Source organism: Carassius carassius, chromosome 35 (assembly GCF_963082965.1).
Source record: "Carassius carassius chromosome 35, fCarCar2.1, whole genome shotgun sequence".
Lineage (NCBI taxonomy): Eukaryota > Metazoa > Chordata > Actinopteri > Cypriniformes > Cyprinidae > Carassius > Carassius carassius.
The window spans coordinates 13439834-13460847 of record NC_081789.1 but is presented as its reverse complement, the minus strand read 5'-3'; the positions used below and the strand labels follow the sequence as shown (position 1 = coordinate 13460847).

The following is a 21014-nucleotide window of genomic DNA, read 5'->3' as shown; positions in this document are numbered from 1 at the left end:
ATTTCAGCAACTGAAAAAGAAATCTTGTGTAATATAACCATTCAATCAGTGTCTCAACTCTAGAAAGATGGCAACAAAACAGCTTATAAATAATGTCATATGAAGTTACATTTACCTCGGAAACCCTTTCAGTGTCTGTAGTTTGTATATCTCTAGAGAGGAGAATTTTGCTAATCTACTGTATTGTATATTTATTATATTTTTACTTAACCTTTTTTCTCCATTATTTATGTTTGCACAAAGTCTGACATGAAAGCAAGTTTGTTCAAATTTTGTATGTTCATATTTCAACAACAAGTTGGAGTAAAACATGATTATATTAAAAAAGTTAATTTAAACCGGTCTTAAATGCAATGAAAATGTTTATATATAACTTGTTATTTAAGTGTTAATTATTCTAAGTACATTTGATTAATTAATACTAATAACTGATTTAAAAAAAAAAACTTTAAATGGAAACCCGGCTTCTGTGTTTCGGTAAAATGTTTTGGTGCATCACTTGTGTTCTAATTAGTAAACAATGTGAAAGAGAAAAACATTTGTTTTCATTATTTAATGCAAGTTTAAACAAACTCTCATGAAAACAAGTTTTTATTACAGTCACCGTTTAAATGTTTATATTTTCAACGACAAATTGGAGTAGAAACATAATTATATCATTAAAGAGAGTGTAATTTAAATGTTTGATATGAGTGCTCATAAATCTGATTAATTAGCTGATTAATAAATAACTCATTTTTTGATAGTAAGTTGTAAGTACATTTGATTAATTAATAGATATTTAAATAAAGTTTCATTTTGGTTCTGGGGTTTGGTAAAAAAACAAAATTTCCGTGCATCACTAGTATTCTGATTGGTCAATATGGTTAAAGAAAAAAGGAGACAAAAGTGTTCAACCTACCTGTCCCACTAAAGCCGGGATGCCTAGAGCACGGTCTATCTCCTCTAGGCCGTCAAAATCTTTGAGAACCGTGTAGAGCTGGCTGAGCAAAGCACCCTCATCGGCCGGACCCTCAGAGGCAGGAGGGCACAGAACATCCTCCTGAGAACCGCTATACATAGAGCTTACAGAGACGAGACGCTTTCATTAAAGAACTGATACATGAATGATGGGTTATCCCATCACATATTACATCCGAGTGTATTTGTCTAGTTATTTATAGGACAACATCAAGAAGTGTACACAGCACACACCTCCAATAAAGTAGAGGACCTAACAATAGTGACACTAATAAATGCTGTTTACCTGTTCTGGTTCCCAAATGGCACCGGCTCTATAGGCATCACACTGTCTGGCCATGGAGCCGTCTGATTGGGCGGTGCTTGTTGCTGGGGAAACTGGTGGCCAGCCATGCCCATGTCCATGTTTGACTGGGCTGAGGGAGAAACAGCAGGTAATAAAACATGATTTAAACTTTTAATTGTAAATAAATCACCCACTAAAAAGTCTACTCTTCCTGCTCTATGTCTTTTTACCATTGGACATCATCTGGGACTGAAGCATCTGTCTGGGTCCAGGCTGGCTGTTGGGTCTCATGGGCATGCCTGCCCCAGAGTTGGGCACCATGCGAGAGTGGAGCGCCCCCTGCGGGAGAGAGTGCTGGCCGGCAGGAGCAGTTGTGACGGGTGAAGCCGTGTTACCGACGGGAACGGAACCCTGTGCGCCCCAACCTTCCTGTTGCATACCTACACGGGGACCGTTATTACCCATCACTCCTTTAAGAATGAGAAAGAGAAGGCCTTTTAATTTGAAGGTAACTTTTATTAAATCATTTTTTAATAGTAAGAATTTACACTACTGTTCAAAAGTTTGTGGACAGTGACACCTCTTTTTAAAAATGATCACACCAGAAGCCCTGCTATTCTTTCCTAAGGTTATGAGTCATTCATATCTAGCCGCTCACAGTCTCACCTTATGCGCACATTCAGTTCCAAGCGAATGCAACCCACTAAACACAAACACACAAACAAAAGCCACACAGAGGGGCTTGCTTTTGATCTGACTCAACAGTTTTGTGCCGTTTTACACATTTGTCTTCTTCTCAGCCAACAGCGTCATGCTTGACTGTGCATTACTTGGTTTGTACATGGTCGGTGCGGCACTGGAACTTTCCTCTCATTGTAGGTGTTAAGTGTGGGGGAAGCCCTTTGTTCTGCAGCACATGCACAGACAAACTTCACTCCTGGCATTTCTTTTTTGTTATTGCATCAGTAGCACTGCAGTGCGCTGCATTTCGGACCCCAGCTAAACTCACCTGCATTGACCATGTTGGGCTGATTAGGCATGACACTGTGGTTTCCCATCATGCCTTGCTGCTGCATGAGCGAGTAGGGGCTGTTGTTCCTCATCAGAGGGTACTGACCCTGAGCTCCTTTAGCAGGCATGTTCATATCCAATGACACGCTTCTGACCGGAGGAGCTCTGCCGGGCTGACCCGGTCGCTGCGCACTGAAAACTATGAACACAAACAGCAAATAACAATAAATTGCAAAATTGAAAAAATAACTGTGGCATTAACAGTTTACAGAAATTACACAAACTTTCAAAAACCTTGGAGCTGAAGACGAATGCTCTTTTAATGCTTATTAATATTTCTGTGGAAACTGTGAGAAATAAATCAAGTTGAAAAGAACAGCATTTATTTGAAATATATATATTTTGTATATAATCTTTTCTAATTATTATCATCATAACATGGTTTTCTGTGTGAACACTAAGGATTGTAGGATCACTTTTTGTACTAATAGTCGACTTTTCAGTGTTTAGTTCATGCAAATGACTAAACACACACAAACTGTGTAGCATTAGTGGTCTATGTGATTTTTGGCAAGTCTTCGATGACCGTGTGTGACAGAATATCCAAAGTTGAAGTGACGCAGGTGAGAAACAAACGCGTCATGAGAAACTCATGTTCCACCAGCTCAGAGTTTCGGTCAGCCTCTGGGCACACTCGAATAGTTTCAGGGTGTTTCGCAAAAAATATGACAAGTAAACGTAAAGCACTCTGGGTTCACTTCATTTTCAAGATTGTGTAATTCCAAATATGTTTTTGCAAATGCATTGGGACGCTGTTCATGGACACAGTAATTTTCCTTCTGCTGTCATCTTGTAAACAACTGCAAATAAAATCCAAGACTACTCAGTGAACCTCCTTGTAAGTCGGGTAGTGTGTGAACCTCCCAGGGCATTTACATGACGCCATTTTCAACTAAAAACTGAAAATTTGTATGCATTTTAGCCAGTCATTTACAAAGTGAAAATGAAAATGCAAACTTTTGTAAATGGGTTTTAAAGTGCAAGTTTTTAAAAATGATACCATTTGAATTGTTTACCATCTATGTGTAAGCTACAAAAATGAGAATTTGTGTATTAGACCGATCAGTGATGTGTGAACGAACCCTCAGTCGTTTATTTTTTCTTTGCAACTGTTTACCAATTGGGCAAGTACATAATGACAAGCGTTTTAAAATCTGTTCAGATTTCACAAGTCATGTACTTTAGTCCAGCCATTGGCTGAAAACTGTAAGAGAATGTGTGTGTGTGTGTGTGTTACTCACTCTGTTGGCCCACAGCCTGCAGTGCTCTCTGTTGCTGGGGACCCATGCTGGCTCCACCCTCTCCAGTCATCTGCAGGATGTCATTGATGATTGACTGCTTGTCCACAGCAGCAGGCAAAGACACAGGCCGGGAATCTGAGAACAGGCCCGGCTGACTGTTTTGTAGATCATCCAGAATATCATCCAACTCACTCGACTGCAAACACAGAAGGGAATTCCTTTAGCTTAGTATTTTAATGTGGTTTAATCAGCTTGTAGTCTAATAAAATGTGTTTGTCAAGGTCAAATTTCTGGTGGGTTTGTATGCACATGAAAATATCCTCTTGTACATAACATTCCAATGCATCTTATCATACATAACAACATAGTTACAAGGTTTGGTATCTCAGTCTTGTGGATTTCGACCTCAGCAGGGAAATGCTGGAGAGTTCGAAGTCTGCCTGCTGAAACACACCCCTCTCCCTCTCACATGTACACACACACACACACACAGGGCTGGAATCTAGGACACACTTCACATCGAGTTAAAGCAGGCTAGCCTAACACTACTCCATTTGCCATGGTTTGGTTACCATCTTTAAACCCTAGATTGCTTCTCCATCAGAGCAAGATCTTCTAAATGTACACACTTTGCATGGCCTGGAACGCAGCTTGACTTTAAATACATCACTGATCTGACTTTTAAAAGACATCATCAATCATAAGCTTTTAAAAATATTTATTACCTCAGAAATCTAAATGCACACTTGGCTGTAGTGCACTACAGTTCTGATGTATCTATGTTGCATTTGAAACATCGGCCCCTAATGCATTGCAACTTTTTTATTCTGGCTCGAGTTTGAAAAAAGTCCAACTCGGCCTGTTGAGATAAAGAAACCTTCTTACAGCAGTGCATTTCAGATAAACAATGTCGACTCGAAGATTCAGAACTGTACTTTTGTTTATCCAAGGCTGTCGTCGTCTATCAGAAAAGACTACTATAAAGTTCTACTAAATGACATTAAATAAATGCTAAATCAAGTGTGCCATATACAAGCACTCTACATTTGGAGATATAAACATTTATGCTATTACTGATCTTAGGAGAACGCCAGTTCTGGAACTTTTAATAATCATGCATTAAAGTCCTTAAGCAACCACAAGGGGGCAGCACACGTGACATCTATATTACTATCAGGATCTATCTATAGTTTGCATACTTCCATTTCTTATAAATAATTTATATAAATTATATAGATATATATGAAATGACTAAATATGCAACGATTTTCATGCTTATCTACATATATGGAAAGTATTCTCTGCCCATTTTAAATAAATCAATTTAATTATAAAAATCGAAACGAAAACCAGATTAACGATTTCATTATAGAAAACTATACACATAAAACGTAATTTTACAAATTAGGTAAAACGGAGTAAAAACAGACAATAGTGTGTTTAAAATATAACCCAATATTAACTTCTTATTTACTGAATTGTTGTATAAAAAAAATCACATTTGCACTCATGGTATACTCATATAGAGCTCGTGTGATATCGCTTACCATTTGATATAAATATGAGACAAAAACTCATACAGGAGCATTTTGCCCCAATATCTTGAATTTTAGGGTATAACTGCATTCATGGAGTTTTTGCCCTGCATCATATTTGTCAACAGACGGGGCCAGTTTGTTAACTGCATTAAAATATTTTAAACGTGTTATTTTTCATAACTAATTCATTAAGTTAATGCATTAAACTGATCCCTTATATATATATATATATATATATATAAATATATATATGTCTAGTAACTTTCATTTCAGGACAGTGAGGTGCAGTGGAAGAGAGTTTATGTGAGTGTGTGTTTAGGGGTTGTTGTGGAGAGTAGTTAAGGTCAAAGGTCACATGTTGTATATATTTTTCTGTAAGTTTGCCTTCATGCAGCCTAATGAAACCGTCGGCCTCTCCTTGCCATTGATTTGCGACTCAGTGTGCAGTGTGGAGGAAAAGCGCTGCACAAACAGGATGTGAGCGGAGACGAGGAACTGCTTAATGAGGTCACTCTCCTTGTGTAGTGCTCGGAGGCTCTTTTCCCAGTCTCTCTCTCTCTCTCTCATCTCACACACACACACACACACACACACACACACACACACACACTTGTGTGAGCACCACCTGTCCCTGGCTGCCCTCTTGAATCAAACCTGCTGCTGATTATTCACTGTCCATGCATCTCACAGGCTGCTTGTTTCAGCCTTTCTCTCCTCTTCTTTCCAATTATCACTCCCTGCTCTCTCTCCTGTGTATTATCTGTGTGCACTCGCTCAGTCCAGACAGGAAGGTGCCTGTGCATTAGCATGGATTCTTTATATCGTACTGAGCTGCACCTTCATGGATGACTTTCTCGCCAGTGGGAGCGCTGACGTCAGTGTGATGTTGAGCCAGTAGTGGAGATCTATGAGAGCTGTGGTTGTCTTCGGCTAGTAGAACTATCTGACATATACCACTATCATTTACACTTTTGGATGTGGGTAGTTGATAAATGACATGTCCATAAACTTTTACTGTTAACATCACAATCTGAAGTCAAACTGCAAATGAACGTACAAGAGAAAGTGTGCAATTAGAGGTTCTGTGATTGGCATGAATTTTTTTTTTTTTAAAAAGGTTTTAACTATTTTAAATCACTTTTTGCAGTTCACTTTAACAGTCTTAAGGCATGACAAATTAAATGTATTAATATTATTATAATTAGGTCACAGGAACTGCAGGTAAAGTATCATTCAAAAGATGATTTAATGTTAAAAGAAGTCTCTTTTGCTCACCAAGGCTGCATTTATTTGAGTAAAATCAGTAAAAACAGTAACTTATGAAATACTATCATTTCTTTTTTTAATATATTTTCAAATGTAAATGACTGCTCTGAAAGTTTACTTTACTATTGTGAAGATTACTGCAGTCTTTAATGTCACATGATCTTCAGAAATCATTCTAATATGCTGACTTGTGTTGAACTACTTATTATTTTTTGTGGAAACTGAGATTAAAAAAAGATAATTCCAGGACTCTCTGATGAATAGGCTGTTCAAAAGCATTTCAAATATTTGAAATCGAAATCATTTGTAACATTATAAATGTCTATATACTGTCAAGTTTACTGTCAAACTGAATGCATCTTACTGGCCCTGAACTTAAAAAACTATGCGGTATTCACACTACTTGACAATTAATGACAACTAAAATAAGTTTTCTGATGTGTTAAGCAAATTCTCAATAAGTTGCAAGCAAAAATTCATCCTTCAACCTTTTTCAGGTAAGTGACTTTTAATGGATTGACAGATGACAAATGAATGACCACCAATAAGTACGGTCTAACATTTAGTGTTGCATTATATGCTTGGAATGTAATAACATGTCATATTAATATATTTAAACACTTATTTTAATGGGTCGTAATCTTGTGTATTACATTGTAACTTTACCGAATACATTTGAATGTAGGTTGGAGAATGAATCATTTAGCATAACTTTAGCTTTTTTAGCTTTAGCTGAATTTCGTATAACATTGTTTCAATGCAATCATTCTTCAGAAAAATAAAGATACTAAAATAAGCAGTACTGCAGAGGACCCCTGTGGTTGTGGACCCCCTGTTATGAATGCCAAACTTCCACCGTTAGTCCAAGTACGAAATAAGATCTCAGTGCTGGTTTGATTGGGCGGAGGGCAGTTAGTCGTGTAGACAGGAGCAGGACCGAGGGGGTAAGAGGGGTTACAGGGTTAATTGGTACACAGAGGAACCACCAATGAAGTGACAGTGTCAGGGTGGGGACAGCTGTCTGCACTGCTTGTGTGTGTGTGTGTGTGTGTGTGTTCCACCGAGGAATGGTGTCAGGGTGCCGATTAGAGCTCTGTGAGAGGTTGGGAAGGGCACAGGAGTGACACCCTATCCTGAGTCACACTTCCTGCTGCAGAGACACACACATACACCTCCGCAAGTGCATCAGACTGTAACACACACAACGCTATCGAAGCACACTCAGGGAAAGACAAACCATCGCTGCCACAAATAGAAACACTAAAATCCTTCTCTGTATGGGTATGTAGAGACACAATAGCACAGAAGACCTAGCAATGTTCCCAGCGAGTTGCTTAGCTGTCTGCTTATTCATTCTAACTTAAAGTGAACGTTGTAAATTTAGTGATTTGGAACACTCTACCTACAGTACCTACAAACCCGTGCTGCTCACCATTTAATTTAGTATCATTAAAGTAGTTTTTTTTAATACTTCAAAATTAGTTATTTTTGTATATGTTAAGTTTTAATTGCAATGCAAGCTTTAGTAATTTTGTTGTGTCCATTTAAAATTTTAGTACATATATATATATATATATATATATATGGATTTAATTATAATAATAATAAAAAAAGTAAAAATATATTAGACATTTATAATTCATAAATAACACAAACAAATATTGGATAAAAAAAGGTCAATTTATAATTATATGAATTTGTTTTTAACTATTTTTTTTTCAATCTTATTGGATTATTTATAATATTGATATTATTTATCAATACTTTGCCTCCATCAGTCATCTTGTACGATAACAAAAATTAACCATGTATCATACAATATGTTATATACTGTGCATTCCGTTTCGAACATTCCATTCCTTTCACTGAGCTTCTTGCAATGCATTATGGGTTTGCCTTTTCCATGAAGTATGCATGAGATGCAAATCTGGCCAAAACAAGCAGTCTTATAAGACATTGTAATGTCACTGTCTACCTTTTAGAACAGTGTTTGGATCTTAACTGTGCTTATGATGCTGTAAAATGCTGTTGAGCTACACAGCTGCTTTGAAACGGAGCAAGAGAGATGCAAACTGGGACATACAGGATGTAAAAGAGACTGTGAGAGATTAAATGATCAATAGGTTGAGCGAGAGTGAAAGAGAGAGAAAAAGAGGGATTGATGCATCAGTGAACAGAGTGACTGAAGCCACCACAGCTGCCTGGGTGACAACAATATGTGCATCTGGATCATTTCTACCGTCTGCCATAAAAACTGCATTATTGAGTCACCAAAAGCCTTTAATTGCAAGCCAACTGTGAAAATAACCTTGAGCAGTGAACAACGCTGGTGGAAGTCAGGAGTGGACGGGCTCAGAGGCACGAGTCAGTGAAGACTCCTTGAGTCTTGCTCTCTGCCATCATGACCTTTCCTACAGATCCCTGCTTCTCTTCAGTCTCAGCTGCAGCTCTATCACACCAGCCGGCTGCTCGTCTCATCACAGGAGAAAGAGAGAGATGAGTGGCTCTGTTCCAAACCCTAGTGAGACACCTCACTGTCTGCATGGGCAGCTACACCGGATTACTCACAAGAGACTCGAATGCTTTAAACTGATCACAATCGAGTCCGGTGTCAGCATGTTGCTAAACTAATGACTTAAAATAGATAACACCCCTATGCTTTTTGAAACATTTTCATTCGTTTTTATTTTTAATAACATTTTGAATGACTTTTTCTCTTCTTCAATGCAGACATAGTACTAAATAAAATATAGTTACATATGACAGTTAGGGTTACTTTTGCACTATTCTGCACTATAGTGTGTAACCCAAATACATTTGCTAATGGAATGTTGCCTTTTTTGGTACTTTTCAAAAAAAAAAAGAAAGAAAAAATATATAATTTTTCAGAAATAATAACTGGATCGAATTAAACGAGGTCATGTGACCACAAAAAAGAAAAAGGAAAAAAAAAGCATTGCTGCAAGCAGTATTCAGTATGCTAGTATTCCATTCCAAATATTCACTAGCAGTCCTAAACCAAGACCATCACAGTGCATTCTGGGATTGTCCCTTCTGTGAAAAAATTGTAAGTTTGGTACCAGTAGGATTGTTTTTTTTGTTTTTAAGATATGAATACTTTCATTACACAAGGTGCATTCAATTGATCAAAATTAGCAGCAAAATATTTGTTACAAAAGATTTCGATTTCAAATCAGTGCTAATCTTTTGAATATTCTTTTCAAAGAATCCTGAAAAAAAATAAAAAAACGTATATTTGTTTCCAGAAAAATAAGAAGAAACATTCCTTGAGCAGCATATCAGTATGATTTCTGAAAGGAAACTGGAGAAATGGCCGATGCAAATTCAGCGGTCATCACAGGAATAAATTAATTTGAAAATGTATTAAAACAGAAAACAGTTCTGTAAAACTGTAATAATATTTCAGTATGTTGTTCTTTTATTGTATATTTGAATAAATAAATCCAGCCATGGTCAACGACTACTTTTTGTAGTGACTTCCTTCATAAACATAACAAATAAATTGTATTGACCCTAAGCTTTTGAACTGCACAGTGCAGGTGTTGTGTAGGTAGGCAGCTCACTAGGGATTGGTCCTCCCTCTCCACGCCTGCCACATTTCATCCTCATTTCTCCCGCATCATCACTAATTCAATTTTTTTTTCTGTGCGTCTGCTTGACCATGGCTCTTCCTGTCCTGCTGTGGCCCCTCTGCTCGTTAAATCACTGTACTTCATGTTCTCAATGGCACTGTCGTGGAGAGCATGAGGGTCAGAGGTTCCTCACTAGTGGAACTCTGGGTCTTTTCCTGGTAACCGAGGGGCTGTGAGGTCATTCTGCTAACAGGTTAACAGCAGCAGCTTCCCGAGACCACAGTTTTGATTTGACAACTATGACTCAATTTGTGGCTCAATCTACAACTTTTAAAAGAGGCCCGGAAGGCCCAATGAGCACCAACATACACAAACAGGATAATCTCTCTATTCTGTTGCCTGGCCCCAGACGCTTCTCTAACTTTACCGCCGCTGTGCCAGGCGTGATTGGTGCACGGTGCCAGCTCTGTAGGGCATGTGTCAACCGCTGTGCCAGATGAGATGCATGGAACACCACTGAGACACCTTTTTTCAAATGTCACAGAGCTGCTTCTGAGAAAGTCCTGCCAGTTTCCCACAGAATCGACTTCCTGTGACAGAGCTCTCACTTTCCCTTTCTCTCTCGCGCTCTCTCTCTTTCTCTCTCTCCAGCTGGCTGAGTCATTTATATCCCTGCTGTTACCATACTGCCTCGATCTGGGGTGTCATTGGCCGGTTTATAAATCTGTTGTTTGCTCTACTTTCACACCCAAATAGAGAGAAATACAAAAAGAGATAAGGAGGAAAGGAAAGGATGCACACACTCTTAACAATACAGCAATAAAACTGAAAAAAAGCGATAAGAGCATTTGAACACGTTGGTATCAGCTGTCATATCGGTTATTTCTGCATGAGAATCCACAACAATGGCTGACGACCTTTCCAATGTGCAATACTTCTCGTATTTAACCAAAACGATCATTACCAACACCCACTAATGATAACTCTTGCCTGCATTTCACCACAGTCACACCACAATTCAACATATTTAAAAATAATCAAATTCAAAACCAGCAGAAGCGATTCAGGTGGTGTTTTGCATATATAAACCCTCAGTACTTTCTGTTCAGTTAAGCTCTATTGACAGCATGCTATCAGTTACCAAAGAAAATATTGCAATGCATTTACAGTTTTAAAAAAGCATATACAGTATAAACTAGAAATGACATACATGCTTTATTTTTTTAGATTTGTATTATCTCACAATGGTGAACCCTCCAAAATAAAATAAAATAATTAATCATAAAAATAATAATGATAATAATAGTAATAAAAACAAATAGTAATAATAATAAAAATAATAATAATAATAATATATATTTAAAAATTAGGTCATGTCCAATCTCATATCACCACGCTTGCCTCTAATTTAGACATGGAAAATTATCCTATTTTCCATAATATTTTCTAACAGACTATTATTTTTCCCCTTTTCAAAGAAAAAAACAAAACAAAAAATACTTGTGCATGTTGCCAATGAGGTATGAGTTAGGGCTGGGCGATATGGAGCAAAAAATATATCTCGATATATTTTGCTATATCTCGATATACGATATATATCTCGATATCTTTACAGGAAAAATAACCCCCCAAAACTACTGCAAAAACAAATATGCCAAATATTACATGTTTAGGGCCCTATGAGATGTTTTATTTTATTTCTTCTCCATCTGTTTTATTGTTACCTAATTCTGTGTTTTAGAATGTGTAATTATTTAAATGCATAAAAATAACTTAATTAGTTCTTTTCTTAATTAGAATTTAAGTAATTTTTAAAATTGCCTTTTGTGCAATGTTTTTCCCCTTCAAAAATTCAGTGTATTTACATTTTCCTGGTTATCAAATGAAGGCATAAAACATTCATTTAATATATCTTTTAATTATTTAAAATTAAGCAAACTTTATTTTTTGGTAAACAAAGGGGATTTACTATTAAAAATAAAACATGGAAGAAATGTTGTGTGATTATTCCTTAAAAAAAATTATGTTCGTTTCATTTTAATAGCAGTAGTCGGCTATGTACATTCTACTGAAAAATAGTAATAGATTTCTGCCAAATACTTTTATTTTGACGGGTTACTGTACCTTTACAGTTCTGTGTGTGTGATACTAGTCTATGATGTGAAATGACGCTAGTTTTACTCAAATCAAACGGTCAGATGCTCATGAAGTGAGTCTCAGAACAGTTCTGGAGATGTTCTTCATGTGTTTACGTCCTAATTTAGTGAGAAGACAGATGAAATCACAGTGAGCGTCACGCGCGCTTCAGTGTGTGTAACGTTAATGAATGAAGCCGTGCTTCTGTGCCATTCATTAACACAGACATGCAGGATTCATATTTAAATAGACTTTTCCAGCTTTAATATTTGCAAATATTACTCCATATCGCGATTTGATGTAAGTGCAATGACCTACTTTTGATTAATTCATTCAAAATTTGACAAATTCCGTGACATTCCGCGTTAAACTGTAAATTCCGTTTTTATGACTGGATTCCGCGATTCCGTGCACGTTTTCTGAATCGCGGAAATCATAGGGCCCTAAAGTAGACATCTGCCTGCTGTTCGTCCGACGCCTTAAAACCGAAGTATCTCCATATAATGGAGCCAGTTGTCTTTTTTTTGACGTTTATTTAGACTTGTTCTGTACACGCGAGAGGAGACAAAAGCAAGGAGGCGGGGGTGAGCGAGCGGGGGGGATCACAGCACAGAGAAGGCAAACAAGCAAAGTGGCGGAATCAGAATTAAATATAAACAATATATCGATATATACGATATGTCAAAATCCATATCGTGTTTAAAAAATATCGAGATATATTTGAAATATCGAGATATCGCCCACCCCTAGTATGAGTCAAAATTATTTTGTGGTAATATGGAGCTTAACTTGTATTAAATATTTCTTGGTTTATTGCCGGGTTGGTGACATCACTTACCGCCTCCACACGGTCATAGCCGCCATCATTTTTCTCCATCTTAATTCCTGGCATCTTACTGCCCTCCACCTTTATTTCTCCAGGTTCCATTTTGATGGAACCTTTATCCTTAAGTACATTATCATCTTTATCCAGTAGGTAGCGCAGCAGGGCGTTGTCCTTCTTCTTTGGGCTGACGGGTTCTTGTTTAATGGCTAATTCAGACCCACTGGCCGCCCCACCTGCAGTATCCTGACACAGCTCCTTCCCCGTGGCCTCGGCTGTGAGTTTGGCCAGGTCGACGGGTGATGAGCTGTTCTGGAGAAGTCTATGAAGGATCTTGTGTTTCTCCTTCAGGGAAGTGCCATGCGTCCCGGCTCCGGTTTGAGCACCTATGCCACCATTCCCTGGGCCGCCAGTGGGGTCCTTACACCCGGGCTCTCCACCAGCCATTGGAGGGGGTGAGGTGGACTCGATAGGCTCCGTTTTAGTGGTGAGGAGCTGCAGGAGTTTAGTATGGCCTTTGTTGTCACGTAGCCGGTTCTGCGGATCACTGGCATCCGGGTTGTTAAATTGGCCAAGGTTGCCCTTTTCGTCTCTTGGCTGTTCGATGCCATCATCCTGCCCGCCGTTACCCTGCTCTGATTGGTTCTGCTCTCCGAATGATTCTGAGGCTCCCATTTTGTTCAGCATGTGAAGACTGCCGCCCACTGCAGCTGGTGACCCCAACTTCCTGTCGGGCGAGCCCAGTGATTGGCCGTGGCTCACAACATGGCACTCGCTAAGTGCCTGGAGGGCATTCAGGGAACTGCTTGTGTAACCATGATTAGCGCCTGCTCCCCCATTGCCACCTGTACTGCTAATGCACATGCTCGCAGGTGAATGTAAGCTGCCTGCTGGGGAGAACTGCGGCGGGGGCAAGCGTGGAGATCCTACCATTCCGGGACTGGCTCGGTGGCGTGGAGAAAGCATGCCCGGACTGCCCTGAGAAGGGCTGCTCAACTTCAGTGGATAGCCACTGCCCTGAGGTGTGGCCGCCTGCATGGTTGCAGAATGGCTCATAGTTCCCGGGCACCCAAAACGGTGGCCCTGTACTGGGCCAATGGCGCCGGGCTCCTTCTGGCCACCAGGGGAGGGGAAAGTGGATGTGTTGCTGCTGATGGTGGCATCCTGTCCCTGGGGGGCCCCGGAGGAACATGCTGTATTGGGAGAACTCATGGGGTTCATGGTTCTGCCCATATTCGGAGCATTTCCAAGATCAGGGGTCATGCCACAGATGGGCTGCTCCCTAAAACAGAAAAAATAGATGTTTATAGTCGCTAACAGATTACTTAAAGAGCAAATAAAGCATACATAACATACATGCCCCACACACACACAGCACAAACATACAGTAGTTTTATAGACAAAGGTGAATTTAACAATTACAAGTTCAAAAATACAAAAAATTCCTAATTAGTGAACATGTTTCCATTACCCTTCAAACTATGCGAACTGAAATTGCGAACTGAAAATAAGATCAACGGAAACATGTCAATTTCGCACAAACTCAAATATATAGCAAAACAAGTTTTTACGCTCACATTAGGTGGTTTTTTTGGCAATTTGAAGAAGGAAAATTTCACAAAACTGCAATGGGAACAGTTTTTTTTTTAGCATTTATAGGTCACCTGGCGTACGTTAATGTCACACGTTCATTCTTTAATGTACAATAACCTCCAAGAAACACCTCATAGATTGCCACTGTCAAGTTTAAGAGGCTTTCCTTGCTATTAATGCTTAGATTGTTTACACTGCACACGTCTGCGGTGCATTATGGCTCCGACATGGCCACTCCAGTCAATACTTGTGTTTATACCAGACATGCAGCAGGAAATTTCAGAAGCTGCTCTCTGCACTGCTTTGCTAAAGATACACACATACTTCGATTAAAAGTAATGCTTTTACCTACCAACCTACCAAACCTACCAACATCCATCACCATGACGTTTTGCGAGAGGACCAAAAAAAAAAAAAAAAAAAAAAAAAAAAAAAAATCACACATAACATTACACATTAGGTGCATAACATTAGTTAATGGAAACTTAACTAATCATTTCGCAATAGTTTTTTTTATCGTCAACATTTAGTTTTTATCGCAGAAGTTGTAATATAGTAACGATTGTTACGACCTAGAACCAAAAAACTAATTTTATATTTTATTAGACATGTTGCCTTGGCAACTAACTGAAATGTAAATACTAACTAAATTTAAGTACAAAATGATTAAAACTGCAATAAAAATAAAGCTTAAAGAAATCAATAAACAACAGATATTAAAATGAAAATTTAATAAAAATATAAAAAGCTGATTTAAATTATTAATAAATACTATATTAAAATAAAAATTAAACAATTAGAATTAGCCATTAGAATAACCCCTTAACACGAAGTTTTAAAATTTGGTGTATATCCTATCCTACACCAATCTTTCAAACTAACACTGAAAGAGGGACCCAAAGGGCCCATTAAGAAATCACCAAGCGATCACCCAGAGCACTAAGGCCTAAGCAACCATTTATCAAATATGCTAAAAAACACTAACAGCATATCCTGCATATCCAGCATATCCTGGCGACAATTCCCTGGCACAGCTTTAATACAATGCAAAAATGTTAATTAATGTTGTAACAAAGAAATAGACATAAAAAGTGAGAAGAAAAAACTGAAACAGAAAACAACGCCTCAGTTTAGGCAGGGCATGCTGGTCTCACCAGGCTGGCACGTGCTATTGTTGACAATGGTGTTTTAATTGTGATCCAAGGAATTAATATTGATTTCCAAGTAAATTCTATTGAAACTATTACATTACATTTATCCAGTGCAGTCATTTGTTAAATTAATCTCATAGTCAGGAAGCGGGGCTTCTAGCACTCCAAACAAGGAATCAGAGAAAAGAGCTTAAGCAGAATTTCAGGAATGGCTTAATTAACTGAAGTTTGTTTCAACAGAGAAGGTTAAAAGAGGGGAACGCATTGTTATCAAAGAAAAACAGCCGTGCTCATCCCTCAAAACAGACAGAGGGACAGAGAAAACGAGAGGTTTTGCTGTCATATCCCCCTGTAATGTAGAAATCACCTTTGGGTTTAAAGCTTTAAGCAAGCTACATGCTAAAAACTAGCTCTGAGCTGATAAATGCATAGACATGCCTTTGTTTTGAGCATGCAGGATGAATCAATGGTCAAGCTATACTGTGTGTTACTGTGCTTTAAGACAGCCACCCTCCCGCTGTGAGCTCACTCTGGATTTAATGTATATCTGTGCTCGACACCACAGCCTAACACTGCTGCTATTGTCTCAGAAAGCAAACCAGTGTTCCTGCTTCACATGCTGTGAGAGAGATAGAAACTCTGCAGCTAACACATGAAACTGTGTTCACAACTGCCTGCTGTGGATGCAAGCTTTACTAAGCCATACACTCCAAATGATTTTATTTTATTTGAAACGGTGAAAAAAAAAATACTTACCTGTAATTTATTCATATTTATTTTGTTCCAAACTTGCATTAATTTATTTTGTGGAACAGAAAAGGAGAAATTCTGAAGAATATCCTAGCTGCTCTTTTCCGTGCAATGACAATGACTAGGGACTGATGCTTTAAAGGTAAAAAAAATGTGTAAAGCATCATAAAAGTGTTCTATATAAATTATGAGTGCTGTCATAAGTTTTATGAAGTCATATGATAGCTATAAACTAATGATTCACCTCAAAGAATGACTTGTTCACAAATTGGACATTGTTATACCTCCCATGTGCTCTCATGAAAAATAAGGGGTGATTTATAGTGAATTGAACCAAAAATGAACATTTTATGTCATTCCAAACCTGTATAAGTTTCTTTCGTACGTTGAACACAAAAGAAGATATTTTAAAGAACCAAACCGTTTTTGGTCCACATTAACCTCTAAAGTAGGGAAAGAAATACTATGGAAGTCAATGGGGACCATGAAGTGTATGATTACCAGCATTCTTCAAAATATTTCTTTTATGTTCAACTTCAACTTCAACTTCATCTTCTTTCATGTCCTACAAGACTAAAAAATGTTTGGAACAACATTTTCATTTTTGGGTGAACTATTCTTTTATTACTCTCCCAATCACTCTCTACTTAATTAAGCCAGCAATCAAATTCTGAGGAATTATCAAGGGAGAAAAAGCTTGTTTGCCAATGTGTAGCTGTGGGAGTCGAGGGAGTCGTGTTATTCTTGGTTCTGATGGAATGTTTAGAGACCAGCATCGGCCTCTGGGAAAACACGGTCGGATGTTCTCACATGACAGTGAGATTTCAGTATATGTATGGTCATTAACTGGGCTAGTCAGGACCAGAAAGTGTGCGTTTCGACTGAATGCTCACATACAGAGCCGAATCGAACAAGAAACAGTGAGAAGAGGGTCAAAAATGACTCACACACTTTAGTCATGCGAGTAGCTGATAAAATACATCATTGCGTTTACATGAAAAACACAGATTCAGACATAATCAGAGACAAAACAACTCAAGTGCAGACACTCGTAGTGAGCTGTGCGGCTGGGTAGTGGGTACCTTTGTAAAATGTGCAGTGACATGTAGAGCTGTGGCTCGTTGGTAGCAGGTGACCGAACCAGTTTGCTCTTGGTGTGAGCGGAGACGATGGTCCCGTCAGACAGGGAAAACCGGTAGATGGGACTGAACGCCTGCCCATTCCTTAGCACTGCAAAACAACACCCACATGATCAAAATTTAAAAAAAATTAAATTAAAAAACCATATGTACACTGAGGAACAATAAACATTTAAATTGCATTCACAAGAATACTAAGATTTTTAGTCAGCCAAGATAGTCAGACATGTCTTGACAAGAGTCTCTTCTAAATATAAACCCATACAATTCCTAAAAAAAAGAACTTTCCAGTAAAGATACCGCATGCATTACTATCCTGTTTTCACACAACCCAAGTATTCTGTATTTGTTACAATACGAAAAACCTTGATGTATTTAATAGTAATGTTTAACAGTAATGTCTTATATACATATTTATGACAATACCAACTATAGATCTATGACATCATGACACAAGGAGTGTGTAAAACTGGTTTGCCGATGGAAGCCAAAAACAAGGCGTGTTAAAATCATTATGGAATTCAGAATATAGGTAGTTACTGTAAAAAAAAAAACCTAGTCCTTGTTTGCACAATACAGTAGCCAGAATGACAGCATGTTTGAAGTGGATTCATGCGCTCAGTACCTTCTTGCTGATGCCTCTTGGCGAATGACATGTCTCCATCGTTCTGGAGGTGAAAGCGCTGAATGCATCTCCTCACCAAGTCTTCCCAGCCTGGTTTCATAGAGGCTCGTAACAGACTGGTGTCCAGGGAGGTGATCTTACCTACAAACACACAGTACAGCAATAAGCAATATAGCTTGTTTTTGTCTGCTGCAAGCTGTAAAGGTTTAATACTTAGGGTTATGGATTTAGAGCAAACCCATAGGCAACATGACTAAGGAATATAAAAAAAAAACGACAATAAAAAATGACAGACATTTCAGCACTGTAATCACTCAGTTACAATAAATGGCAAACTGGGAGTTTCCATCAAGTAGCCAGCCACATCAGAACGTAACAAAAGGTGTGGTTGGTGTGACGGTAAAAAACTCTTGATGTTCCCATGAGACATGTGAGACCTCACTGTATAAATGCCTATAGTATGTTTAACATACTCATAATTCGGAGGACAGACAGAGTTACAGTTGCACTGTGAAACGACTCGCGTTCCCCTGTTCACGAATGACCAGAATGGCACATAAACCTCATTACTAATCAAATGAAGGGGGCTGAATTTAAACCAAGAGATTCTGAAGAAAAGAATAAATAAATAACTAAAAAACAATTTAAATCAAATTATAGTTATCTGATACACAATCGTAATCAAAAAATCAAGTTTTCGGGAATACATGCATTACATGTAAATCAGAAATAACGTGAATTTGTGCATTTTAATGTGTTTGAGAGACTAAATATGTAATATTTTAGTTTAATCGAAGTACAAGTACTTAATTTTTGGAAACAGATTTTCTGTAATTCAGATAGCATGTAATCAGTTACTAGTACCCAGCCCTATATTTCAACAATAAAAATGGAACCACATGAATCATGCAGAATCCCTGGGTGCCAAGTCATATTTATGTCACTAAACAGTCTTTCAGGGTTAAAGTCAGTAAATGGTGTTTTAAACGAGGGGCTGTGCATTGAGATGAGTGTTAACCGTGATGTGAACACCCTTTGAAGAGTGTAAGCGGAGAGAGGGGTGGCGTTGGCATGGTTACCTTGGAGGTCTTGGCGGGTGGTGAAGCTTTCGTGCGTGGGGAGCATTGGTCTCTCTTTCATGGGAACTCTCCGCGCTACGCAGATCAGACACGACTGGAAATCTACATTCAGAGAGAGAGAGAGAGAGAGAGAGAGAGAGAGAGAGAGAGAGAAAAAGATCAGATCAGTCATAACAGATTAATAAAGCGTTTCAGAGGATGCTTATGAATGATGAAGCATAGGTTCTGTGTGTTTGTGTGTGTTGAGGGGGCGGTGCGGAGTGGAGCGTGGGGTGATATGATGGAACGTGACCTTTCGTTTGTGTGTCATTGTGGAGGCTGACCCTGCTGTGCTGCTCCCATGGAGATGAAGTTAGAAAAGTCATCCCTCACCCACCCACAAAAAGATCACAAGAGAATCATAATGTCTCCAACAGTCTGACACATCAGACGCAAAAATGATAAACAAGACACAATTAACAAGAAAACCACTAGTAATAACACGCATGATACGTCCAAGGACACATGAGGATGCATTTTTTTTCTTTACAGATATTAATACTTTAATTTAACTAAGACTCAAAGTTTATAAAAATTTCGTAACAATTATAATGTTACAAAATATCTCTATTTGTTTTTTTGTTTTGTTTTTTATTTCTGTTAATTAAAAATCTTGGAAAAATGCATCACGAACTTTACAGAAATATTAAGGTGCACGACTGTTTTCAACACTGATAATAATAACAACAACAACAAACTTTTCTTGAGCAGTAAATCGGCATATTCAAATGTTTTCTGAAGGATCGTGTAACATTAAACACTGGAGTAATGGCTGGTGAAAATTCAGCTTTGCCATCGTAGGAATATACTACATTTTAAAAAACACTGAAATGGAAACATTTTAGTACTTGCTTCATTTCAAGATGGACACCACAAGGTCAAAGCTGACCATTCATTCAGTGAGTCAGACATTGATTCAGCAACCACTCTGACTGATTCAGTGAAGGATCTGTCAGACTGATTCAAAACTGTAACTTCTGTTTAAGAGGTTTTTTTTTTTTTTTTTTTAAATGACGTCTCGTTATTGTGTCAACTGAGTTCTTGTGAATCCGACTACAGTTCATGAATGCATTCTGGTGTTGCTAACATGTTCTACTTTTTGATGTTTACATCAAATTGATGTGAACAGGCCTTTACATGCAAACACACGGCCCCTTGGGTGGTCTTCACTTTAATCTGCATAAAGACCCAAGCTTCACTGTCTCTGCAATAAACTATCTCTGATACCCCTTTCCTCATACACATCTCCTCTGTATCCAGCGCCAGGTTGAGCTGGCTTGCTGAAAGAGCAGCTGGCACACAGCTAACACGATGGGCCATAAAGAGAGACGCTCCATCACTCAACACACCAGCAGTACCCAGCAAAAATTAAACAGTATGTGTGTGCATGTGAGGGAGAGAGAGAGAGAGAGAGGAAGACCAACATTAAACATCTCTCATTACCTTACACTCGCTGTTACACACACACACACACACACACACACACACACACACACACACACACACACACTCCTAAACTCCAGCCAGGGCCAAAACCAAAGCCTACACGATCCAGTAGAGAAGTGGGTCTCAAAAGCACCCTGAACTCTGGGTGACTCGGAGAGGTGGAAGAGGAGGAGAGAAAAGAGCAAATGAATCACAGAACGAAACATTTCTCTTGCAGGACGCAGAGGCACGTTCCACGAGCTCTGCTGTCGCCTTTACGCCTTATTTTACAGTAAATG

General features: G+C 38.5%; 1 protein-coding gene across 4 annotated transcripts in view; it reads right to left on the bottom strand.

The window, feature by feature from the left end:
* Window positions 1-21014, bottom strand: part of LOC132116002 (nuclear receptor coactivator 2) — a 93904-nt gene that overhangs the window by 13016 nt on the left and 59874 nt on the right. For all 4 annotated transcript variants that reach the window (XM_059524501.1, XM_059524502.1, XM_059524500.1 and 1 more), the window contains exons 8-16: window positions 19252-19353; window positions 18173-18313; window positions 17491-17638; window positions 12930-14196; window positions 3559-3754; window positions 2256-2456; window positions 1477-1716; window positions 1247-1376; window positions 902-1064 (exon numbers count right to left, since the gene is read on the bottom strand). In XM_059524501.1, the coding sequence (XP_059380484.1) occupies window positions 902-1064; window positions 1247-1376; window positions 1477-1716; window positions 2256-2456; window positions 3559-3754; window positions 12930-14196; window positions 17491-17638; window positions 18173-18313; window positions 19252-19353 (2588 nt within the window). The remainder of the gene's footprint in view (window positions 1-901; window positions 1065-1246; window positions 1377-1476; window positions 1717-2255; window positions 2457-3558; window positions 3755-12929; window positions 14197-17490; window positions 17639-18172; window positions 18314-19251; window positions 19354-21014) is intronic.